The 26,221-nt window shown below is 41.7% G+C and overlaps 2 protein-coding genes across 3 annotated transcripts in view; both read left to right on the top strand.

The window, feature by feature from the left end:
* The window catches only part of IGSF5 (immunoglobulin superfamily member 5), a 49,395-nt gene extending 46,097 nt beyond the window's left edge, over window positions 1–3,298 (top strand). Inside the window, exon 10 of the mRNA XM_013955378.2 lies at window positions 3,108–3,298. The gene's annotated coding sequence lies outside the window, so the exon portion shown is untranslated. The remainder of the gene's footprint in view (window positions 1–3,107) is intronic.
* A 15,609-nt stretch (window positions 3,299–18,907) lies between these two features.
* PCP4 (Purkinje cell protein 4) overlaps window positions 18,908–26,221 on the top strand; it is a 48,028-nt gene continuing 40,714 nt past the window's right edge. The window contains exon 1 of one of the 2 annotated variants that reach the window (XM_067289771.1): window positions 18,908–19,006. In XM_067289771.1, the coding sequence (XP_067145872.1) occupies window positions 18,935–19,006 (72 nt within the window). In that variant the 5' untranslated portion in view covers window positions 18,908–18,934. Of the gene's footprint in view, window positions 19,045–26,221 lie in introns of both variants that reach the window. The other variant, XM_067289770.1, reaches the window with a different exon arrangement.

Raw genomic sequence — 26,221 nt, 5'->3', positions numbered from 1 at the left:
ACATGGTACATAGATTAGTGATAGTATATAGTCACTGCTTTGTTTCATATTGAATTTAAACATAGTCTAAGTGGATCAGAGGCAACTGTTTACAGATGAAGAACTGAAAGTGCAATTAAATATCCTGCTTAATGAGGTATTAGTGGGTATCACCCAAGAGCTCGAGGATATGTATAAAATATGATTTCACCTACTTCTCAGGCCTTGTCCTGATCACTGCCTCATGAAATCGAGCTCTCAAGAACAAACAACAACAACAGAAAATCCCTTTAGGAAGTAAAACTTCATAATTCATTAAAGATACTGAGTCACCCTTATAGACTAGTGCAGGACTGAAAGGGTTTTCCTGCTGTGCTAGGGTAAGAGAGGTCCAACATTATGCAGCCCTTGCCTTCAGGCCCCAGATTCAAAGGCTTTCTGCCTCCAAGGCCCCCTAGAAATGGAGCCACATGTGGTCAGCTACAGCATGGCACAGGGGCTAGTAAGAGACATCAGTACAGCTGAAAAAAAATGGACCAGTAAGGAGAGAAATGAGACAATCTGCTCACAGATTGCAGATGTCCTCTAATGCATAACATTTCTAGTTATCAGATTAAAAAAAAAAGGCAGAAAACTTTAGTCAGGTTCAGTTTGGGTTAACTTAAATTTTGCTGAGAGTCTTTTGAGTGTTTCCACACAACAGCTCCCAGATAGACAATACTGTGCTTCAACCTAGATAGATGGACAGGGAGCGCAGCACACCACAGAAAGACTTGTGCCCTCATCCATGGTATTCTCCTGATATCTTCATGATCCAGAGCTTGCCAGACGCAGAGAGCATGGTAGTTGTGCTTTAGCAGTAGTGGAATAGCAGTTATTTTTATCTGGCATACTATAAAGCCTGAGAAGGGCCATGGCTTCTAGAGATACAGCACTAAGAAGCATTTCCAGTGGAAGACTAGTACAGCCATGTTCACCAGACAACAGCTCCACAACTGAATAACTACACATGCCAGTTCTTCATCTGAGAAAGAATTTGTGACCAGATGACAGCAGAAACCCTAGTAATGTGTGTTTGGACCACAGAGATGTCCTTGCATAGACAGACAAATTGCTGGAGCTAGGAACTCTACAGAGTTTATTGAACACAGGCAAGCTCTCTTCACTTACCTCAAATTTGTACAAAAGTATTTTTTACATACCTCATTTCACACCACCTGGCAACAAGATAATGCATTATTGATAAAGCTAATATTAAAAAAAAAGTCTTCAGGCTCTAGGTCAGAATCCCTTGCATATGGTGTTCAGAAATCTAAATCAAAAAGTTGCACTAAGTTTCCTTATGTGGGATTGCCAATGTCCAAAGCTCTATTTCACAGTTGTTCATGGGGCAACATAAGGATGGAACTGAAGCTGGCTCTCCTCTAAGCTGGGGAACCTGATGACCCCCAAAGGTCCCTTTTGACATAAATTATTCTTTGATCCTATGAACCTGTTTGAAACACCCAACAAGGTAGATTAATGCTCACCAAAATGGCAATGTCCTCTGTTAGAGCAGCTAGCAAGTTATTGGCCTTTCCTGGTTAAGAGGTATGTTATTTAATACCCTTCCTCAATATCAGATGAACTCATCTGTTTACAGTTGCATAACATCATTAAAGTTTTAGCTTCTGAAACTTTAAATACAAAGAGATGATAAACTAAATATTTAAGAGAACCTGGGATTAAATTCCACTGACCTTCACAAACTCCTTCTAGTAATTTATATAAATGAATCCACTTCTTATTCATAAAAAAATCCCTGAAAAAATACAAATACAGGACAATTACCAAATTTTACAGCTGAGATCAGAGCTAGTCCTCATGGGCCATAGCCCATACTCCACTACTCTTCCAGGTCCACTGTAGAGGAAAAACTACCTTTAATTGTCTCTAAATGATTTTTTCTGATTATTTTGGGGGATATGGGGCTTTTGTTTTAGTCAAATCATAGTGTACCAGGGTAAATGCTAAACCCCTCTATGCTTTATCCCCCTGGAACTGCATGAGGACAAACTGTCTAACTACATAAGAATGCATTAAAATTTAACCGTGCTTTTTTTCTAGTGCTAAGTAACAAGATGCAGCTATTTTTAATATCTGTGCAGCAGCAAGTGGTAAACAAGCTATGCATGATCTAGTTTGCATTTCAGAGAAGGAAAATACAAGGAAAAGTTTGTAAAAGCTCTACAGTGTCAGTCACAGCCTGTGAGGTTGGAACTGGGGGATCTCATGGCTTGACCATTGTGCTCATCCTCTCCCATTGCCATCTGGAGAAGATCATCTTCTCTTAGAGGAAGGGTTTCTGGACCAGTCCTTAGAGGAATATCCACAAAGGTTAACAAGAGTTTAGGATGGCTTCTTTTTCCCCAGCTTACTAGAAAGTCAAAGGAGAGAGTGAAAAAGACACCCTGCCAAGACACAAGTCAGGGTGATCAGTTACGTCCTGAATTTCCCTTAAAAGAAACTTGTCCCTTCACAGTCTGCAGAGAGAGCCCAGCCCCTCCAGGCCAAGCTAGCCTTCTTTCTTCTTACTGTGCTTTGGAAATGCCACCCAAGATAACTCAGTGCTGAATAAAGTGGCATTGTAGTGAGTCAGGACAGAGAATCATGTCTCTTTTGTATGTATGAATCTATTTCAGAGTTATGTTGACCTTTACAAGAACCTTTACTTAATAATACCTGAATTGGAGATACTGGGTCAGAGAAAGAGCACTTTCTAGCAGGGACAGAAGGTGGACAAGGCCCACAGAAAAGTCATCAGCCATTAAACTGAAATGTCACCATTAGTTCATAGGAAATGGCTAAATGAGGTATTATTGGTAACATAGACATTATGGAAGAAGGATGAAGGAAACAGAACTAAGCATTTCTTCTGTGTTAAAAGTGAAATGCTTTTAGTGAGGAGTCATCCATTCCCATTAGTCAGGTGGTAGTGGCTTTTATTTCCATCCTCATTTTATCCTTTTTTTCAAAAAAATCCAAATAACTTCATAAAAAAAAAAAATTCAGCCAAACCAGCTATACCTATTTATGAGGTTAGGTCTTTAGATTATGTGCATAGCTGAATATGTTTTTTTCTCTCATAGCTTACCTGTCTCCTTCCTTCTCCACACCTCATACTTCTCTCAACAACTAACCACTGCTATGAAGAGAGATTTAACTCAGTGACACAGAACTGGTGACATTAAAGAGCTTGGTTTTGGGTATCTGAGGCATTCCCATTATTAAATGGATATTTCCAGAAACCTGCACAGTCTGTCTCAGGCTATTGTGCTTCATGGCTCAGAAATTAAAAAGTGCTGATCTTACCTTTGACCAGCATAATTTCTGAAAGGTAAGTAAATACCTTTATCCTGATAAGTAGTACAAACTGCATCCTGTGAAAAAGCTAAGTGTAGGAAACAGGCCTAGAAGTGATGTCTTGGAGCATCAGATCCATATTTCTTTTCTCACCTCCAGCCAATCTTTTATATAATGTTAACGTTAATGTTAACTAGCTCCATTTTGAAACTAGGCATGTAAGGGTCAAAAGGCACCAGAAGCTGAGGTTGAGAACTCCAAAGTTTCAGCTATCAAGCTATAAATATATTTTAAAAAGGAAGATGTTTTACAATAGAGACAAATGCTTGTTATTTTTAAGGACCTTTCTATGTGCGAGTCCTGACATTTTTAAGCATTTCCCTCTCCAGCTAACTACTCAGTCTTCATTCATGCCATGAACTGGTCCATCCTGCACAGCAGGATCCTACGGCCCTAAGGTCTGAGAAAGTAAAGAACCCCAAGATATATTTGCATGAGGGAAGAGCAAAGATGAAGCAGAGTTGCACTGGGATCCTCATTTTGGCAGCCGCTAATTATGGAGCACTTGATCTGGCGAAGTTAACTTTCTTTTACTGGAATATTTTTTGTATAATTACTGACAATACTGCACTAAAAGTTTCCTAGAACAAGTGGAAAGATAGGGTTTGAATGGCTTGACTTTCTCTTTTTGCCCTGTAAAATGTCTGACAAAATTTGGGAGTTCTACAACACAAGCAGCAGAGGCTGTTCTGAAGCCTCTGCTCTGTCTAATGATGAAAAGCAAACAGGACAGAAACTTTTCCAAACTTCACCATTATGGTGTTTCAGAGACCAAGAAAAAGAAATCCAGTCGCTAGAGCAATTACACTAACAGCTCTGGGTGGCGCACAACTGAAGGGATATTGTATCACTGCCTTTCATTCTTGGTCAAACCAGCTTCTTGCAGATCAAATAGGAGAGAAGACTATGATCCCTGAGTTTCATGCAGAGGTAAATACTGCCAGTGATGTTATCTCTGCAATATACTGCAGCCCTTTTGAAGCTGGGAGCCTTCTAAATCCATTTGCTGAGTAGAATAAACATATAGGGAGGACAGAAGGGGAAAAGGGCTCCCTGAACCCTGTCTCCTGTGCAACAGTCAAGAGCCAACCATGATGACTTTGTCCTAGATGTTTTATTTCACCTCAACATAGGGAACTAAGCACCTAATGCTCTCAGCTCTTACTGGAAATAAATTCTTCATTTCTGCAAGATGCTACTGAGAATTGGGGTGAAAGGGTTTGATTTCTTTTTTTTCTTTTTTTTTTTTTTAATATAAAGGGACAGAAAGACATGCTGATCATTAAGAGCTTGTCCTTAACCTTAATTTTTCCAAAGTCATTGAAGTGAAGTAAGGGAAGGCGTATACTTTAAGCTTCCTCCTCTCTCCACACTGCAAGTTATAATTGTTGTGGATCTTTTTAAAGACATTAATTCCCTTGTCTGTAGAGAGATTGAAAATTGTTAACCGATAATTAATACATCTTTTTACCTTTTAATTAAAAAGTTAACTGCCATGGGTAAGTGCCAGGTAACATCTGAATACTATACATTTTCAAATCCTCTTTCCTCTATATAACAGAGCAAATCAAAGAGTTGAAACCCACAGCACTCTTCAGGCTTTGAAAGGCGTATGGGATTTGACTTAAACTGGGAATGGCTTTCTTTATTCCAAACTTAACAACTCATTTATTAATTACATTCCTGAAAATTCTTTGGCCAGACTTAAGAATTGACACTTATATTTGTTTTTTTTAGGATAGGAGATGACTCATGCTGTACAGTAAGTCATGTCATGCAACTCTCTGGAGAAAAGATTCAAATTTTCCAAATTATATTTGATATTTTTGTGACATCAACAGCAATGAGATTTTGCTGGAACCATTGACTCATTCTTCTTGCATGGGAACAAAGGTTAGATTGCAACAAAGGCCCTACGGCTCAGATCTTCAAAGGTATTTTGTGGTTTAGCTACCCATAGCCATTAGCTTCTTAATTAAAAGGTAAAAAGACATACTAATGGGAGTTAAGCCTTTGGAAAGTCCCTTTTTTCTAAATTTTTTTTTTTCAGTTGGGCAAATTAGCTGATATGTATGAATGACCAGTCACACATGATACAGTATTTCAGGCTATGCTTGTTAAAACTGTTACTATGAAAGTGCAAACTGAAGTCTATAATTCTGGCATGTTCTCTGTAATTAAAGCCATGTTCCATATCCCTTTCTATATTCCAGTATTCAAAGGCACACAGCTTTCTGAAACAAAAGCTTTCCATTTGAAATCAACATTCTGGATTTCAGTTGCTACACGGACTTTTTTTCAGAAAGTTTGTGCGAAATTGTTTAATCTCTTTTTTTTTAAATTCACAGAGTATAAAAAAAGAAAGAAGTATAGGTTTCATTTCAGTATACCAGTCTCAAGTACTGTGCTTGACCTTGAAACTCTTCAGTTTTTTTGGTCTCAATCAAAATTTAAATCTATACAGAAAAGGTAGCTTTACACAAATGGAATATGGAACACCTTTCAGGGCACCATCAGATTTTCATTTCAATTTTTTTAAATTTTGATTTGAATCAAATTTTGATTGCAAAATCCAGCAGCCTAAGAAGTTATCTTCCCCTAAACTCCATTACTGTCTCCTCTAGAGTGATTCGTAACTAACCACAATTCTAATAAAACCACTTCACTTACTAGACACCTTCAACGGTGGTATTTAAAGTGAAGCAAAACTGTGCAGTTATGTTGAATTGCCAATTATAAAGATTAAACATACAATTAGTTCTTTTGTTACATACATGCAATGTATGGTTCTCCAATTATGCATTACTCAGACTTGCACAGAAGAGTTGCCTCCAGTCCTACAGTACAGTTGAAATTCCTTGGAAGTCTGTAAACACTTGTTCCAGAATCCAGCTCAGATTCTCTTCTCTGTATTGATTCTTTCAGGTAAGTGGGAGTAAAAGGCAGTAAAACTGTAGTCATATGCTAGCAGACAAGATTGAACACATACCGAGTGCAGACATGATGAATAAAAAGGTGGCACTTTAATAGTCAATTTTCAGAATAAAACAGGTCTTGAAAATAGAACAGCTTAGAGCATTTTCTCAATTTAGAAGTGTTTCTACTTAGCTGTGCACTCAAGTAAAAGCTGAGCTTTGGGGCACCTTTAAGGTAAAAGTTTTCCATAGGTTAGAAAGGCTGCCAAAGAAAGAATACCTCTAAACTGAAACCTGATCCCACGCACTAACATAAATGGTAGAATAAAAACGAAACTAATTTTAGGGTCATTTTTATTCTAAGAGCCTTCTGAAAAGTTCAAGTTGCTGCTACATTTCCAGAACTCAAGATAACTCAAACTAAACTGAGTCATAGATGAAAATGTCAGAATGCAGGTTGCATCCCAGATCAAAGTGTGTGTGTGTGTGTGTGTGTGTGTGTGTGTGTGTGTGTGTGTAGGTTCAAGAACTATTAAGTTCAGTAACCCCTACATTAAGAAACAGGAGAAACACATAATATTTCAAACCCTAGTGCATATCTATCTACCGAGACTGTTTTGGGTGGCTGTGGAAGTTTTCTCCAGTCCCCCCTCCAATGTAACTTATGCAAATCTGGGAGGCAAGGAACAAGATTTATTTGGATGGAAAGAGAAGAGAGAGAACAAAAGGACATGTGTCTCTGTGAGTCTGTGGTCAGGGGCTTTCCTCTGGGAGAAGGGAGTCCTGTGCTCACTCTGAGGTTGCTTATGCATTTTACACATTGACTGTATACTGCAGTGTATGCAAGCTGTCCTCAGAGCAGGAAGCTATTACAAGGAGGACACTACCGTCACCACCAGTGTCATTGCTCTAGAAGAGACTACACCTGATGCTGTATTAGAAAGTTGCAAACCCAGCATCTGTCTGTGAACTCTAATTTAACATGGGGCCAGGGGTGATTCTTCTTAACACAAAGAAGGGAGGGATTTCCACCCTGCTCCACTTCTCTTACTAGGCAGCTCATTCCTCAAAATGCCAGCTTGTGTTGATCCTGGTCTCAGGTACCGACCTGGGACCGCAGGGACCTCCTTCAGATGTGAGTGCTGCTCTGAAGGCACGGGGCCAGGTGCCATGGTGCCTCTGGGCTTTCCCAGATGCAGCTCAGTGTGCTCACCAGTGTGCCTCTCTTGGAGGCTGTAAACTCCACAAAACAGGTCAGAAGGTATCCAAGAGAAAAAGTGTTACATGCTCCCCTGGTGAATTTATTGCAAAGAGCCTTCTCTATTAACATGCTTCTCTGTGCACAGCAGAGTACAACCTGAAATATCACCACTAGAGTTTCTGCTTGCATTTGTCACATTCATTTGATGATGAAGAGAGCAACCAGCTCTCAGACAGAAATTCTTTTTTTATGTCATACATCGCCTACATACACCATACATGCAATTACAAAATGAACATCTACTCTTTGCCACCCATTTGGCTAACTGGCAACTGATGCAGCTAGTTGCTGTACCTGGGGAGGATGTGTGGTGGCTTATGTATATGACCCATCTTATTATCATATTTCTCCTCAGTACTTGTGTTTGTTTTCATGGAACTAGCTGAGGAAGTGCATGCAGGAGAAACTATCGGATTCTGTTTGTGCACAGAATGAAAACTGACACTGTTATGCTCCTGGCATGTCTTTTTTTTCATTGAGGTCAACAGCATGAGGATTTGAGACCCAACTGAATTCTCCTGAAACTAATAGAAAGACTCCTATCAGTGTCAGTGGGAACTAAAAAGATTTTCTCTCAGCTATTTATATAACTTACTTTGTGATTATGATTCCTTTGGGAAGAAATAACCCTTCAATAATCTGTGTTATCATTGTGCCTTGTACCCATAAGCTCACAGACCAATGGCACTCCTGTCAGAATATGAATACTGCTGCAATGTACCCACAACTACTTTTCATGAAAAAATGTTGTCACCTAATGAAAAGCTTCTTCAGGGGCTGAACTTCATCATACTCAGTTTTGGTCCTTACGCTGTACTGACACTGAAGTTGTGCTGTACTGAAGCTGTAGAACAAACTGCAACACATGAACTCTTGTCATGCTTATTGCTCACTTGCCCGCTCAAAAGAAGACCTGGGACCACTGATGTGAATTTTAGAAACTGCCAGTTGCCCATGGAAGTACTGAGAATATTACCATAATAAAAGAGGGCTGAAGATGAGATTTTAAATGGGACCTTCCCCCTCTGTTGTTACTACCAGTCATCCAGAGAAGCCTGAGAAAAAGAAAGCACCATGCAGGTTTCAAATTCAGAAAAAGCAGTGTCCCTGCAGCTTTGTGATCCCAAGTTGTGAACGGCAGGACTCATACTAAACCTAAAAATTACACATCCATGCATTTGGTGGGGTGATTCTTCTCCCAACACCTCATGTTGTGAACTATATTTTAATAATATATGCACATAGGCAAACATGGCACTGGTTCAGGTGAAAGAAGATCAAATACTAGTTGGATAATTATACACACTGCAAATATGTCACTGTGTTTAAAAGGGCTGAAGAAGGCCCTCCTCCCCCTGCTGGATCAGTGCTGTATGAGTTCACATTAATGGTGCCTTCCTCTCTAACTCTCCTGAAGGCATCTGCAAGACTGGGATCCCAGACACTCCCACTGAAAATCAAAACCATGAAAGCCTCAAAGGCTGGCTTAGATTAGCAATCACATCAGTGATCACTTACTTTGTCAAGAGCCAGTAAGTTCCTCCAGAGCAAGAATAAATCACAATTTAGCATTTTATTCCTGCCCAGAAGCAGACTGAAAGCCATGGCGGTGGTAAATGCAGTGGCCTGGCTCTGTGTGCCCCTCCATCACTGTATGTATAGTGATGGGTCGTACTGCAGTGTCTGTGCATCTGCAGACAGGCAATAACTTGAAGGGGAAAGGGGGTTTCCAGAAGGGTCTCACAAAGTTTCTTGCACTGCCTCTATTATCACTGGCCCTGAATACAGATTTTGAAAAAAAAAAGAAGCTATTACAAGGTAGTCCCTGAAAGTAGAAAGGCTGGCAAACTTCTCAGGCTTTCCAAAATAATGCGTAACTTTTTTATTGATTTGCGAAAAATTTGAGGGAGTGAAATGCATTCCCAGAGCAAATTGAATCTATATTTCTTCACAGATAGATGAGTCAGAGCATCCAAATGTGTATTTCTGTATATAGTAATCATGCTCCAACAAAAGATGGATGCTGGAGTATAACTGCATAACTTTCAAACTTTTGTTTTAATTACTTGTTCAAAAAACTTACCGAAAGGACCCTTCCTCCATATACCTGTGGAAGCAACTAATGAAGAAATACAATATATTTTAATATATAAAGCAGCAGCCTTCTTATTTGTAACTCTTATTTTTTGAGGGAGAGTGTGCACCTGAACAGATCCCAAGGATGGGCTTGGGGCACTCGCCTCGGCGTGCGAGCAACACCTGCCCTCTGAGGCGGCTCTCCCTCCAGTTAAGGGGATTCAAGACTGAGTGGGACGGAGAGGAAATGAGCAGGAGGGCGTGAATCATTAGCCACGTATTTTGGGCACTTTCTTTGCCAGGAAGAAGCTATTTACAGGTTTTTACACAACACAGTCTCCCCCACTCGGAGGCCCCTGCCTGTGACATGGCGCTTGAAGGCCTTTAGCCGCACGCAGGTGCCTTCTGAGGCTCACGGGCTGACCGGCTGAGGGCTGAGCTCCTCTGTGATTTCCGCAGGCAGACTGAAGCAGGACAAAGCAGGGGAGCACGAGGGGAGGCAAGGGGCAGAGACCAGGTCACCAAGGTGGCCTAAGCCAAGGTGGCTGACAGCAAGGGCGGGAGGCTGCGAGTACAAAGCGAAGACAACAGGTTGAGCTCTGGGGGAGACATGTCAGGGATTGTGAAGTATTTGTGTATGCTGATGGGGAAGAATTAAAACCAAACCCCAAAGAAAGCAGCAGCAGCGAAGGGCCCGTATCTGGTCAAAAAAAAAAAAATTTTTTTTTTTGAACCTTTATTAGCAGCAGGCAGAGAGGAGGCTGCAGAGAAAAGCCACCACAGGCAGCGGAGGGCCTGGTACTCTCTCCTCCAAGCCTGGCAACTGACAACTGCCGTGCCCCCCGGGAAGCTCCCACTAAATGGAAACCACCCACCGCCGGGGTGCCTCCCGACCCCTCACAGACCCCCCGCCGCGGGGCCGCCATTTCGCCCCTGCCGTTGGGGGCTCCGCGGGCGGGCGGACAGGCGGGCGCCGCCCCGCCGCCGCCGCCAGGGGGCGCCGCGGCCCCTCGCGTGGGGGCGCGGGGGCTCGGCCCCGGGCGCGGCGCTCATTGGCTCGCGCGGGCCACGCTGGGCGCGGGGCGCCGCTTCTTAAAGGGCGGTGCGGGGCGGTGGGAGCGCTGTGCCGGCCGGGCTGCTGGGGCGGTGGGCGCGCGCGGGCGGGCACGCGGGGCTGCCGTTGCCGGGCGACATGAGCGAGGTGAGCGGGCGGCCGTTGGGGCAGGGCAGGGCGGGGGTCGCGCCGGGAGCGGCGCCACCGGTGCGAGGGGGCACCGCCGGTTTTTTCTCCAAAAAGTGACACAGGGGGTTAGAGTGGATACCTAGGAACCTGTTTAGGAGTGAAAGCTGAGGGCCACAGCTGTTTGTAACTGACTGAATTAACTCTAGGAGTTAATGGGAACAGATGATTTTGAGTATGAGAAATACTTGGTGTTAAATATTATATTTACTTTTGTAAGTGCAGCTGGAAAGGTCCAAGCACTTATTGCCTTTGTGGCTGCATTGAGAACCTGATGAGACTGCTGTACTTCCTAGCTCAGCTTGTGGATCTGTGAGACAGCTGTTTGCTGAACATGAAATCTGAAATACACACTCTCTAACTATGTTTTAGTAAATGCATCTCCACAGGTGTGTGTTTCTTTGAAACATGAAATACTGGCTTATTTTATGCTTTGAAGGAAGAATGTGTCTCAGTGGAAATGCATTTATTAAATGCCTCTTTAAATTATGCTTTTTTTAATGGCTTGCTATGCAGAAGAGAGGATTTGATAGTTTACCTGTGTGAAAGTTAAACACTGAAACTCACTTGAAAAAATGCTCTGTTTGTGCCTGGCTGTTGATACAAACTTCAGAAATATTATCCTGAGAAAAGCTATAGCTACAGCCTCCCATATGATGAGTAAGGGAAAAATGTGAATAGTACTGACTGTGAAAGGATCACCATGTACTTATGAATAAGTTGAAAACTTTCACTGCAGTGTTTGCAGGGGGGAAAACCAATATTTCTAAGTGTAGTCAGGTAAGACTGCTACTTGAAAATGTAGGCAGTCAAATGTCAGGCAGGTTCAGTTAGCAGAATCCCAAATTCTGCAGTGCGACTCTTCCATCCCAAATCAGTAAAGATAGTTGTAATTGTCTTATCCAGCACCTATTTCTGGAGGTTATTTCCTGTTATAAAAGACCAGCTGCCTCTTTGACAAATTGGTATTTCTTTCTTGGCAGCCAGGCTAAAATTAAGAGCCACAGTAAGTTCTGACTATAGCTGTCATGTGGGAGTTGCACTCTGCTGTATTTTAAATGAGTGACTTAAGTATAAACCTGAGGCAAAGAGCAGTTGTAGAATGGCCTCTGGTGAAGGGGTGTGTGAGGTGATGCTTAGATTTCGGTTAGCAGTTCAGGCTGGATGAGGAAAGCAGAGGAAATCCTTATTCTGCTTTCCTGCTGCTTGCTGAGATCAGGCAGTGAAGGCTTAATGCACCAGAATCTCCAGGGCTTCTTTGGCTGTTTAGTGTCTCCATTTGGACTGGATGGACAGAGTTAATGCAGTAGCTTTTCTACATCAGCTGTCCCTCTGCCACCCACAGTAGCTGAAAGGTTCTGTGAGATGCAGCGATAGTATTCTACTTAAAGGTAGCATATGGAAAAAAACTCCAGTGAGGAGTGATATGCTCTTGTACCTGTTGAAACAGTGCTAGGCACTATTTTGTTACAGTCCTGTGCCAGGCTGTGTTCACTCAGTAACTGCCCCTTAGTTTAAATTTGTGGCTCTTAAAAGTCCCAGGGAACATCAAGAACATCACTATTATCAGCATTGGTATTCTCTATTCATAATTTCCATGTGCCTCACAGTATTTCGTTGCAAATCCTCAGAGCTGGGGCTGTCCTTCTCTCTGGTGCAATACTCAGCTTTTTGCGTATGTGTCACTTAACACTACAATCAGTGTTTTCAGTGCTACTGTCATTGAGCAGATGATACTGGAGAGTTTATCACCCATGGCTCCAAAAGTCTACTTTCTATTGCTTGCCTCTTTGTTATTACTCCAAATATTTTTTCCTAAAGTTAGATAAAAGCAACTGGACCACCCCAGACCACCTCAGTGCAAAGACACTGGTTAAACTGATGGCAAAAAAGACTTGCGAAATGCAAACTCCTTAGACTTGTTTGCTGTATCTGGATGGGGGTCTTGGTAAATTGCACTTGTAATACTGTAATTGAAATTTTTTTTTGTCCTAATCTGTCAGAAAATCTGCAAACAGGGTGATTTGAAAAGAGGCTCATTTAAAGCCATGGAGAGATTATTCTAAATGAATGGTGTTGGGACAGTAAAAGGGGGGTTATAGTTCTATTTTGTTATAATTGTCAAGATTTGCGTGGAGCTTAATTCACTGTAGAAACCTCTGAAGAGAGCTTTGACATTCCTCAAGTTACTTGCTTGAAAGTGCATGGATTCTTATTTTACTGTGTCAAGCAAAATTTATTTAGTTTCTCTTCATGGCAATGGTTACTAATAACCTGGTGGAGAAAGTTGAATAATAGAAAGTAGCCATCAGTCTGACTGTACTACTCTTCTCTTTTCCAGTGGCTAACTTATTTGCAGGGAGGATGAAGAAGTTTTTTCAAAGAAACTACACTTTCTCCTTTATGTCTGCAAATGTTTAAGAAGCTGTCTACCAGGGGAAGAATCTGGCTCTAACTAGTTACAAGGAACTTGAGGTATAAGTTTACCTCAAGTAAGTATTTCTAGTGTCCAAACCTGCTTAGTGCTTGATGCTCCTTGTTTTTAGAAGGAGATAATTCACTTCAGCTGCGCAGGAATGTCTCAAACCTCACTGTATACTGAAATGCATTTTTTAGGTGTTGAAATAGCTTTGAAAATCTGTCCTCGAATAATTGTTTGAAAGAGCTCTTTCTCTGGATCAGTAGGTATTTTCCCTCTCGCTCCAGTGACCCTAGAGAGAAGGGCCAAGCCATAAAGTATCAGCTACTGTCAGTAAGCTCCTCTGAGATTTCCAGACCTTCTTCCATTAATGATCTCTGGTCTCCTAATGTGAATTTGGGGAAGTAATCCTGGATAATGGCTTCCTAAAAAAATGCCAAAATTATTCACAACCAGTAGTTCTACCAGTGAACCTCTAGACTCAAAACTGGCATGAACTTGACCCACCTCAGGGAATCCTGTCATCTTAACAGTCATTGAACTGTGTGACACTTTGGCTGATGTCTGGTTGTGGTGACATTATTCCTCTGGCATGAAAGTTCAACAGAAACATTTCATTACACAATCATTTTTTACAACAGTTATGACCACACTTGTTTACAGTATTAAATATAATTCTGCTGTCATTAAGAATCAGATCTGGGCTTGGGCAGGAATACATGTAAACAGTGTGCTGTTACAGACACAGAAACAGCAGCCCTGGTGCTGTTCCACAGATTCAGGGATGAAGCATTTAGCCCAAGCACATGCATAAGAAGCAGTGCAGAATGGCATTAGCTCATTGGATGCATTTATTTCTTTTTATTATAAGAATCAGAGTAGCATTGCTAGGGTGGGGGAGGAGTTCACCTTCAATATCTAAAGTGTTATTTAGGTGCTTAATTTCAGGAGAGCTATCCAGGAAACCTACCTAATTAACCCACATGCCTCAGGCACCTGTGATTTAAGGGGAGAACTTCTTTAATACCTTGTACAACCATACCAAGTGCTATACTGTTTGAGGGCGCTGATGTGTCTCACTGCAGGCAGTTGGATACAGGAAATGCTTTACCCAGGCCTGATTTGCATAAGATGTCAGAGCAGGGTTTGAGCCAGCAGCTTTTATGTGCTTGGGGAGCCTAGCTGCTGGACAGTAGCAAGACAACATTCTGGCTTTCCTTTTGGAACAGGCATCAAGCGGTCAGAAATATGTAATCTGAGGATAGGAGAAGAGGGCAGCTAGGTGCTTGACTCTGTGGAGTATTCTTAGTAATTAATACTTTCTACTTAATACTCTGGAATATTTCTTAGAGTCCCTTAATTGGGGAGGATGAGATGGGAGCTTGATTTCTGCATAAATATATTTTGCATCAGGCTTTGAATCCAAAGAACCCTAGGTCTTGCTTCTCCCTTGAGCTACAGCAAGCTCTTTCCCTTTCACTTATATTCCCTCGGGGCTCTTGAATCCTGTACCAACTGCTATGTTGTGCCTACCTTAAACAATCCTGAAGGGTGTTCTTGACCTGTAATGGGGGTGCGCAGAGCACTCCTGGGGGGATGAGCTGTCACCTCAAACCCTGTGGGGCATACCTAACACTCCCATCTGCAGCCTGAAGTACTGAGTCCTTATCTTGGAGCTCAGATCACTTTCAGTGGGAGGAAGGTATCCAGGCAGCCAACTCACCAAAGGTGGGGGCTACACTGGGAATGTGACATGGCCTAATATAGGGGCCAAAGATTTTTTCTTGACATCTGAGCTTCACCAGTCCTTGGGTGGAAGAAAGGGTGGGAGGGCAGTGGTGGCAGAACTAATCACTAAGGCATTTTCTGCTGTGGCTGTTTCCAGCACTATTAATACCACATGGCCTAGTGGTTTGGTGATGCCTCCAGGCTGGCAGAGTAACAGAGTGTCTGCTTCATTCTGCGCAAGTCCTCTCACCAGGATGCTATTATGGAAGGAGAGGGATGTGATGTAAGGCATAGCCAGCTATCTCCTGAAGACCATTTAAGGTCCAGCCACCCCTGCCAATCCATTTGCCAAGCAAGTTTGTGCCATGATCCAAGTCAGAACAGCAGCTATTTAGTCTTATCAAAGATGGAGGTCTTAACGTGGCCAAGAGTAGAACAGGCATATAGTGAAATTTCTGTCTGAAAACAAAGCTGCCTCACCTATTTCAGGTAGATAAATAGAAAAAGTGGGATTTTTTCCTGGATTGCTCTTCTGAATTCAGTTGAATATATTCCACTGAACTGATGCTTAGGACTAGGTGTATTAAAACACTTAAGTGGAGACTCTACACAAATAAACCTGAGACCACTAAACCAAAGAGCAGGTGTTTGTAGGGGGAAATATGCCAAATTTGTTGAAAGGAGCTAGTGTTCTCTTGTGTGGTGCTTGCGATCCAGGGGATTCCTGAGCCAGCTAGACTTCTTGGGACTCAGTTTTGTATGCATCTTTCAGGTGCTGCTGTGACAGACCCCCAAATGTCAACCTCAGTGAAGCCAATAGTTTATACCCACAATAAGTACAAAACTGTATAATCTGAATAGTGCAGCAAGAGCATGGCAGGTTGGTGGAGGAAATTCTGTATCTGTTGTAGGATGGGGGTGGGACAGAGAAGGCACATGAGCATCAGTTTAATTTTATCTCATGTATTTATTAGCTGGGTGGCAAATTGCAGCTCAAAAGGGAGGGAAGGAGGAAGGGAGAACAATAAGTTTTAGATCTGTCACTTTGCCTACTCCTTCCCTCAGTGTGGTTTCAGTGGGATCAGGCATCTTATAACATATCACTTAAAAGTTAGGTTGGAATTGAATTGCTTCTTAATTTTGAAGCTGGCAGGTGTACTGTTTAGAAAGAAATACACTAGTTTTCTTGGCATGTATATAATGCCAAAAGATTCAAACAACACTTAATACTTTTAAAGGGCAGTTAGAATTTTGAGAGCTGAAGCCCAGCACACTAATATTTCCCTATAAAAGAAGAACTTAAAAAACAAGAACTGATGCGTCTATAAAACAGGAAGATTCTATCTTGCACTGCAGTAGAGGGTTAATGGAGTATTATACCTGGTCAAAAAGGCATATTAATTTCCAGTTAAATGTCCTTAAACTTGTAGTGCATTGGCAAATTTGCAGGGGTCATCTTCCAACAGTTTCAACACTGACTAGATTCTTCATATGCTGAAATGTGTTCTACAGTTGCAGTTAACTTCAGTGGGAACAGGCACTTTGATAAAAGGTTGCTTGGTGTTTATTGATTTGAATTGATATTGATTTGATTTTTTTCTAGGCCAACACTTGCTATTGTTGGTCTTGCCTTTTTTAGGGATGACCAGGAAAACATGTCTCTGTTTACATGTTTTACCTCTTCTGTAACTGTTTGATATGAGAGATCTTGTCTTAATGTGCCTAGGCTTTGAGGCTGGATACATAAATCATGAGACCCACTTCTCAGCTGAAGAGGATTGGGAGAAGGCTGTGTGCATGAGAAGATAGCCTTTCTTCTTCCTGTCAGCTGCAGCAGAGGCTTAAAATCAGTCTGAGCCATGTAACATTTTCTCTACAAGAGCTAGGCTCTTTTAAGGAAGATGAATAACCTGTGGTCTCTCTTTTCTAAGAAATAGAGCTCTGCTTATCTTTCCTTAGTTCTTTGGACACTGGGTTGACAAACAGATGTGCCAGATAAGCAGAAGCTAAAGCAAACATAACAAAATCCTTTTTGCTTTCTTTGACTCCTCCTAAAGCAGCAAGACTTTTTTCTTTTCTCATGGAAATAGAGATGAAAAAGGCAGATTGTATAGGCCACTTAGTAGGAAAACGAATGGCCATCTTCATGGAATATGCTCAGAGCTAAGCAGCTGCAGAAAAGTTAAGATTTTAAAACTTAACTCTTAATGACAGCATTTGGGTTCACTATTTATCCCCATCCTCCATGTCTGCCTCCTCTAAGACCAGGCTAGACTCTACTCGGGTCTTTTTATAAAGCTGGACAACTGTTCTGTATGCCAGGTCTTCAGCTGGTGATAGCTCATGATCTATGAATTTATATCAAGTGGAATCTGGCCCTGTTTTTGCAGTAGCTGCAGGAAACTTGGAGGAATAAACACAAATTTCAGGAAAGAAGAAATGAGAATTGTTTGCCTACATGTCTTGAAGGCTAGTTACAGCTAAACTAGTGTTCAAAGACACAAGCATTATTTTACAGACAATGAATGTTCTTACATTATTGCCTTTAGTGTGTAGTGCATGAAACAGGATCCTAAACCATGGTTGTGCTGATACTGATTAGTGTGACAATGGGCAGAATGATGTTAGTTTTTTTCTTGAACCAAAGAGTAAGAAACAGAAGAAAATAAAGTTGAAGGATAGTATCCTTCCGTCTGACTCTGGGGACTCTAAAGATTCCCTGATCAGAGAGCACGCTGGTGAGAAGGGTTACCCTGAGTCATCATGTAGGAGAGCTATAGGTTAACTAATGTGCAGAGAGGTAGAGCTGGTCTGTCACCAGCTTTATTTATCACTATGTGCTTTGGATGGCTGGTTTGATTCTAGCTGCTCTGTGGAGCCAGCAGGCCAGACAGTGCCAGCAAGACTAGAAAGCAGAAATAGTGGAACTGGAGAAATGAGAACCAAATGCTCAGTTTATAATAGTTAAAACTTGGAAGAACCATGCCCTGCTGGGTACCTGAGCAGGGGAAAGTTGTTTTGAATCACAGCATAACTTCAGAGTATTCTGAGAGCAAAGGAGAAGGAAGACCTGTAGGGATCCTAGCTAGGTATGTGCGTATTTTTGGATGTATTCTAGGGTTTCTAGGTGCATCTTTTCTGGGGGTGATGCAGCACAGTTCAGAGATACCCAAGCTAATGTTGACTGAGCCTATCAACAGAAACAGACCTCTCAGTGCACTGCTTTGTTAAAGCTAGCTAATCTTGACAAGAGTTGAAGTAGGCCCTTCCTGAGTAAATCAATGAGACAGCTGAAACAGTCCTGTTAAATTGGCATCTTTAGTAGGAATCAGTAGACCTAGATGAGAGGCATCATTATATCCACAGAAACTGCCTCATATTTTTGTATGTGGTGGAAGAATTTTCATGGAAGCTAGGGGTCTGCCCAGGTTCAAAATCACTGAGCAGAGCACTGGGAAACAGGCTACCCACTGCTAATGCCTGAGGGTGCACTGCTCTGCATCTCCATGTGTTCTGTGATGTCCAAAATAAGCCTTGCTACCCAGCTGACGCTACTGGTCTGGGTACCTTGGCATCTTGCCCTGGAGATGCTAAATGAACCTGAAACTAGAGAGACTCCCAGGCATTGAAGTGGAAGCTGATGGCATACTGACTGAAGGAGAAGATAAGTTTCAAGGAAAAGTCTGTCAAAACCATGATAATTCCTAAATTGGTGCTGAGTTGATAACTAGATAGATGAGGCAAAGCTGCATAGACTTGATGACATCTTGATTTCTTAAGGATTTTAGTGAGACTGGACCTAATAACACTTGGGACCATATGATGGAAGACTTGTGAGGATGCTTTTACAGGTTTCATAGCTTTTTTTTCCCCCCACAGAGTTTGGCTTCAGTGAACTGGTGTTTCTGAGCAAGATGCATTCAGCTGAGTCATGCCTGACTGGTTCCACTACCCACATACTGCAGTATCTTTGCATCTCAGAAGCTGTATGTGTTTCAGCAAAGCCATCAAACAACAGGGCAAGGTTGGGCTGATTGGAGGAAAGTGCCCCTTTCCTACTGGGGATGGGGGAGTTGGCCTTTGGATGTGCAAAGTGCTTTTTCTTTAAAAGGGATCAAACAATTCCAAACAAGATAAGTGTAGACACCATAATACAGATGCAACATAATTCATCTGGTGAGGGAGAGAGGCCTGCCTGAGGTGAACCAGAGTGCAATGACTAGCTAAACATGCAAATACATTTGAGTGTTCAAGCCCAAGTGGGGTGGGGGTACAGGGACTGAACAGTCTCACTTAAAAGTGTGTGTGGTGGGGGTGGGGGACACACCCAGATCTTTAATTCGGGTTTTAGTGCTTTCTACACTCTAGTTTTGAATGCTTCAAGTAATGGGACTCTTGCTGTCCTTTGTCTTGTAAAAAATGTACTTTCCCTTTGAATCCTCATGACTTAGTATTTTAAACTGAAAACAACTTAATATTCAGGATGCTGGTTTTAGTATGATTTCAACATTAGCAGAAATTGTTCCAGCAACTCCTTTTATCTGTGGAAGAGATGCTTTGTAGTGTTCAGGGTAGAAACCTGAATAACACTGAAAGCCAGCTTCTTGAATTCCAAACATGTATTAGTAAAATGTGAGGTGAAGGGAAACAGATAATGGAAAGGGCTGCAAATTACAAGTATTAACTTCACAGAAAGGGGAAGGAAGAATGCACTAGGCAGCTGGAGATGGCTGAGTAGGCAGCTTCCTGCAGACCACATGATGGGGAGGGGTGTGGGGGGGAACCAAGCCATGAAGCTTCATAGCTGCTTTGTACTCATCACGACTGCACTTAGATCTGAGATGTACACTCACCACTGGAAAAGAAAGCAAACACTGTAGCTGGCAACTTTAAATACATGTGCCAGCACACACATGCAGTTCATGCAGGGCAGCCAAATGCCTGAGGCTAGCCAACTTCATTCTGGTTAAAGACCTGGCTGGTTATCACACTCTTCCTTCAGTTAATCCAGCTCATTTTACAAGCCATGGGGCAGTACTAATATCCAAGCCAAGCTGAATGAGCCTCTTGGGTAAGATTATAGGAGACCCTCTCACTGTTTCACAGGGCTTTTTGTTCTGAATGCTGCCTTTGCTATTCCTTGCTTTGTCTAAAAACTTGGTGCACTTGTATCCTGTAACTGGACTTACAGGATGGATCTGCAGATGCAGAACTGAGGATCAAGCATTAATATTGCAAATGGTAAAAATAATGGGAGTTGCAAATCTGAATTCTAGCAACAACTTCTGCAGTCATGTAAACCTTTTAAATTTGTAGATGTTGTCTGTCTGCAGTGTGTCAAGACAGCACAGCTGGATATAAGAAGGAAGAAATGAGTGTTAAACTGCTTTCTCCAGGAAAATTCTACAAGGAACCTATTTTCTATCTAGACACAGCTGTTAGATATTAGACATCTAGCTGTTAGAATATTAACTAAATGAATGCTTGACTTTATTTTCTGGAAAAATGTTAGGGTCCATTTCTAACAGCAGGTTGTCATGTCCATGTGTGAATAAGGTGAAAATGTCTAGTTGGATAACATTTTTCTTTCACTTCATATGCAAGGAACAAAGTGCAGAATGGAGCTCAATACATAATGGGACAGTGAAGACAGAAGGAGTGGTGAAGGATGACTGTTTAGAGTAAAGAAACTTGCAAATTTTCACCAAATTTGCATTAGAAAACAGTTTGGAGGTAGATGCATTGTTTGAAAACCAGTGTGGTGTGGGAACTTATGCTGAATCTTTCTGACCAAGTTCCCCTGGGCTCATTCCAAGGCTAGGGCACTACATGTGCTGTAGAATATTTACTTGTAGGCCAGATGAACTTGGGTTTGTCCTGGGGCCAGTGACCATGGGAACAGCTCAGTGAAAATTGCGTTCTTATTTTCTCTGCTGTTAACAAAGCTGACAGGAGCATCAATTTCACTGAACAGCTGCAGGGTCTGGGGAGCTTCTGATTTGTGGGAAATCCCTATTTTTGGACAGATCTCAGATGAAGCTGGTGAGCTGGCTTTTCTTTTGCTTTCTGTATGTGAGCACATAAGAATGCAGTCCCTGATGCTTGGTAATCAAAGTGACCTTTTGGCATCACCCTGTCCATTTTCTTTTTTAATGTGGTGGGGTTATTTCTAACAGCTTGGCTGCTGTTTAGGCTCCAAGTGCCAAGACAGCTTTTTTTTGAGCTGTGTAGGACTTCAAGCATATCAGCTCCCCAAGTCTCAGCAGGTCCATTTCAATACAGACTTGAACAATGAGATAAATCCTGTCAAGTGAGGCCCAGTATAAAGGCAGCTTCAGCAGCCAGTTCAGGATTCCCCTTGCATGAATCTCCTCATGGCACAGAGCCAAAGATAGAAGATTTGTCACCTCTGTGCAGCCCCTGGGCATGGTGCGTTGCCAAGGCTGCAGTATGCTCTCAGTCCAGTGATCCCCTGCTACTGGAATAGCCCTAAAGAAGTTATTGTCATAACTGCAAATGGCTCTGAGGCTGCTTGGAATTGCTCTCTGAGCAGACTGGCTGCCCAGGGTTTGAGGAGTAGTGATGCATGAACAGCCTTGTGGCTTTGTCTTGCCCTTGTTCTGAGATTCAGAAGGCTTTGCCCCAGGGTGAAGGCAGAAAGTTACCTTGTATGGTAACTGGAAACTGCCATAACAAATACCTCTACAAATCCTGGCTGGTCACTTGCTAGCAAAGTCTAACAAAAGTAACTGACTACAATATTTTCTGTTTGTTTCTGGAATATGTATGGAAAACAGTAAGGAAGTGAAAACAAATTTAAATTGTAGAACTGGAAATAACAAACCCCAACAGCAAAAACACCAGAACTTCTTTTGCTCTGCAGTCTGGGAGGAAGCTCAGTCTGTCTTAATGATAGTCAGTATGATCAGATATGAAGCAATTTGTCAGTGTGGACTTCTGCCATTAATAACCAAGCTGTCCCTTGAAGGCAGCCTCTAACTTGATTACAACTGGGTTTATATCTCAGCAAATTAAATTACCCTGGCTTTCAGAAGGGTTTGGAAGAATGAAATATAAAGTAAATATTTGTTATGAAAACACTATCAGTAATCAGTTATACTATGCCTGGGCAAGGAGCTTGACCCCTTAATTGGTTTAGAGCATTCTTCCTACCTGGGGATCCTAATACTAGGACCCAGAATACCCTCTGTATCCAAACATTTTTCCTAACCCCCCCAAAGCTGTTTTGCTCCTGATCCGATGCTACTGTTGGTTGCTGTTATTTGTCCATATTGTTTGCCCCAGTGGTCAAGGCTTGTAATTTAGGTATGCTGTTTGAACATGACTAGACTGCTTCTGTCCAAGAACTGTTTAGGTAGTCCTTGACTGTGTGGGTGTACCCTTTCAGATACCCATTCAGCTCTACACTTTGCTCCATTGAAGAGTAAAGACTGCTAGTAGACAATGCAACATCATAGGGAGATGCAGATCCATGTTGAACTGACTTGAAAAATTGCTTTGGGTCTGTTCAAACAAAATATATTTCAAATTGGATGTATCAAATTACTTAGTTTAAAATAAAATTGTATCATTACAATTTCATAGGTTCCGGATCATTTTTGTCCAGAACTTTATCCATCTACAATTTCAGCTCTTTGGGAGAGTCCTAATTAGTATAAAATCAACTGCTGAAATCATTTTCTTATGTCCTCATGAGACATAAGGAAATACTTTCCTACCAGGATGATGGTGCAATACTAGAAGAGGTCACTCAGAGGGTGTTATAGGTAAACGCGACAAATTGACAACCACTCAGGCCGGGTTGCATAAATTCCAATTTATAAAATAATTGAGCAAGTCACAAGTAAGCAAAACAGCGCTGGGCGGCCGGGGAGTCTCCTGCTCCACCAATGGTGTGCGCAACCCCCCCCACAGTCTCCTTATATGTGATTCCAGTTCCGGGTGTACAGGGCACTTCCTGTAACTTCTGCGGTTGCGCCGGCTGTTGCTAGGGGGTCTTCTTCAGCCCTCTGGTGGTCGTGGGGATGAAGGCTGGAGTCTTCCTCTGCATTGTGTGCCATATTAGGCTATCTAAACTAACATTGCTGCTTCGCTAGCTCAACTCAGTTATCTCAGGTGAGGTACATGCCCCCCACCACAGGATGTTCCCACAGATGTTCCCAAGGCTGTTTCTCGCTGATGTAACAAATTAGTACATACCACAATACAAGATGTTCCCAAGGCTGTTTCTCACTTTGATGCAACAAATTAGCACATATCACAGAGGGGATGTGGATTCTCTATTCTTAGAGGTTTGCAAGACTTTGCTGAACAAAACCAGAGCTGATCTGACCCAGAATTGGTGATATTCCTCCCTCAAGGAGGAGGTTGAACTAGAGACTTTCAGAGGTCCCTTCCAACCAGCACTTCATGGTTCTATGACTGAAATACAATTTCTTCTGGATTTACTTTATTTTTGAGTTAGGGACATTGCATTTTCTGCACTCCCTGTGGAATGGCAAACCTTGAGTGTATGATGGTTCTTGCTCTCTTTTTAAGGAAAAACAAAAGGAAAAGTAGAATGTTTCAAGGCATGGCATGTCTTGGTTTTCAGGAGAGCAAGCATTCACTTGACTCTTTGGTTCCCACAACAGAACTACAGTGCCTCCTCCCCATTTTGCAGTGTGTTGGCTGTTCCATTTGACTTGTGCAGCTGTTTGTGGATCAGATGGCAACTATCTTACTGAAATAATCCAAAGAAACAAATTTTGTAGTTCTTACCTGGATTATTTCAATGATTCTATTTTCAGCACAGGTCTGCTGAAGGGCTATTTTTAACTTGAATAATTTTAGTGCTCTTTTTTTCTGTATGGCCTTGCAAACAGTTGTATCCAAACAGCTGAGACCTTGGGGATGGGAAGGTGTGGCTAGATTAGGCTAGACTGGGAAGTATGAGTTCTAAGGCAGATTTCCTGCTTAAAACAGCCCTTTCTGGAACTGTACTGCAAAGTCTGATGCTACAAATAGATAAAAATTAGAGAGGAAAGGAAAAAAGGAGACTATCTTAACCTCAGTCACTTTCATTTATGCCACCTAGCTTAATCAATTTTTATATAATTGAAATATTCCTCTTGAGTCATCTTGATGTTTCCTCTTTATCAGTTTTCGGTGTAATTAAGATATGGGCTGTGTCATCCGTGTCCAGATGAAAGCTGAGGTAATTTTTGGCAAGTGGTGTAAGAAGGCATATTCTGTAGTTTTTTACCCTGTTTGCCCTTCGCTAACTGAAACCTAACAGGCAACTTAAATTTCACAGTACCATGCTGTGGTTCCAACTTTAGTGCACTAGTTATCTGCATAAGTAAAAGACAACTACTTGTCCACATATGAGTTACCTCTGTAAATAACTCTTGCAGGATTGAGTCCTGTTTCTTGCAGAAAAAGGATTACTTGTCATGCCTGGCACAGTAATTAACAGGATTTGGGGAATACATCCTTACTGTTGCTTTCAAAATTAACTTCAAAGATTCCATTAATCCCTCCCTCAAACTCTGATTAATGTCTTTGGAGAAATATCTGCTTAATAATGCTTAAATTTAAAATATACTAATAACCTAAGCATTAAGCAAGCTGTTTTTGCTAATTACATTGATTACGTTTGGTGTCGGTGTAAATATTCTGCTTAGAACATTATGTTGAACTTGAATACAAAATCAGCAGGTTCTCACTCTGCTGACTTATAAATTGCAGCACAGCATTTGCAAAAGTGGGAGAAAATGAAAGTTTCTCCTCTGTGCTATTAGAATATTTAAAAACAACACTATGAGGAACCATTCTTGCATCCCAGACTGACTTCTTCTCTGCCTGTTTCCAGCATTCAGTAGACACCTTCTTTCATTAGGTGCCTATTTAACCTGAAATGCTGAGGGCCAGATTCTGCCCTTTATAGAAAGACAAAGGGAACTTGTTTAGGAAGATGGTTATTGGAGAGGTAGTATTTTGGCAGCTGGTTCCACCATGTTGCAACTTGTCATTTGGTGAGGCTAGGTGTGCCACTGGGGAAATAAAAGGAGAGCAGGAGACTGTACCATGCCCAGGCCTTTGTGATACAAGGGCGGGCAGTGACCCACAGTGCCTAAAAGGAAAATCTGCTGTAGTTATCTACAGTCATGTTAGTTTCTGAAAAATGTTACTTTGGTTACTGGTCTGTCAATGTGCATGTTCATATGCTTTCAGTGACTATGAAAGTGCCAAGTAGCGTGGCTCACAGTGCCAATTTTTAGCCACTGCAGTTTAAATCACTTCAGTACATCTCAGCCCACCTATGCAGTTTTAATTTATAAAAATAGTTATTGGAGATTCTTAATAAAATTAAGGACAATCAAGAGCTAGTCAAGTAGAACACTACTTGACTGATGAAGATAATTACGGAAATTGTCAGAGTGCCAGAGAGCAGTTAATTTTGACACCTACTAATTAAAGATGGATTCTGGCACCTTTGCTCTGGCAACATTATGCTGCCCTGGCAACATAAGACAGCAGAAAAATGGCTATAGAGAATTCCCATTGTATAAAGGAACATGCAGGAAGGGTGTCACGTAGGCAAGAGTAGAAGCTACATCCTAAAGAATGGAAATCCTAAGGTAGGAACAGTGAAGGAAAAGTGGTAGTCTCCAGAAAGTCACTTGTATACAAGAAATGTAAGTGACTTTTGTCAAAACTGGAAGTGGATACCTTTGTACTGAAGAGTATGTGTTAATATTTTTCCTTACTGCTGGTCAGCAGATGTGATCTGTGATTTCTTGTGCTGGTGTGTAAGATAGATATCAACAAGACATGTTACCAGACTTGCCCTTCATTCAGTCAAAATACTGGCTAGATGTTCCGTACTTCATGCTGTTACCTTAAAGGTAGGTTTTTGAAGGATGCTTTCATCTCACTAATATTCAGTACCACATCTGTAGTATGGAAGAAGTTATAAAGGAAGCAAAAACAGCAGTGAGGAAAGCTTACTTGTGTACCTTCTAATACAGTTCTTGTAACTATATATAAGCTTTTCTAAAGGATTCTTCATTTTTTTCTGCAGATGTTCTTTAGGTGACTCGCTGTTACTGATGTGAATGAGGCTATATGTTACAGAAATTGGTTTGGGATTTAACATCTAGCTCTATTGCAGACCAGTTTTGAGAAGACTTTTAATA

This window comes from Apteryx mantelli, chromosome 1, assembly GCF_036417845.1.
Source record: "Apteryx mantelli isolate bAptMan1 chromosome 1, bAptMan1.hap1, whole genome shotgun sequence".
Classification (NCBI taxonomy): domain Eukaryota; kingdom Metazoa; phylum Chordata; class Aves; order Apterygiformes; family Apterygidae; genus Apteryx; species Apteryx mantelli.
The sequence above is the reverse complement of the archived record's forward strand: the minus strand, read 5'-3'. Positions and strand labels throughout refer to the sequence as shown.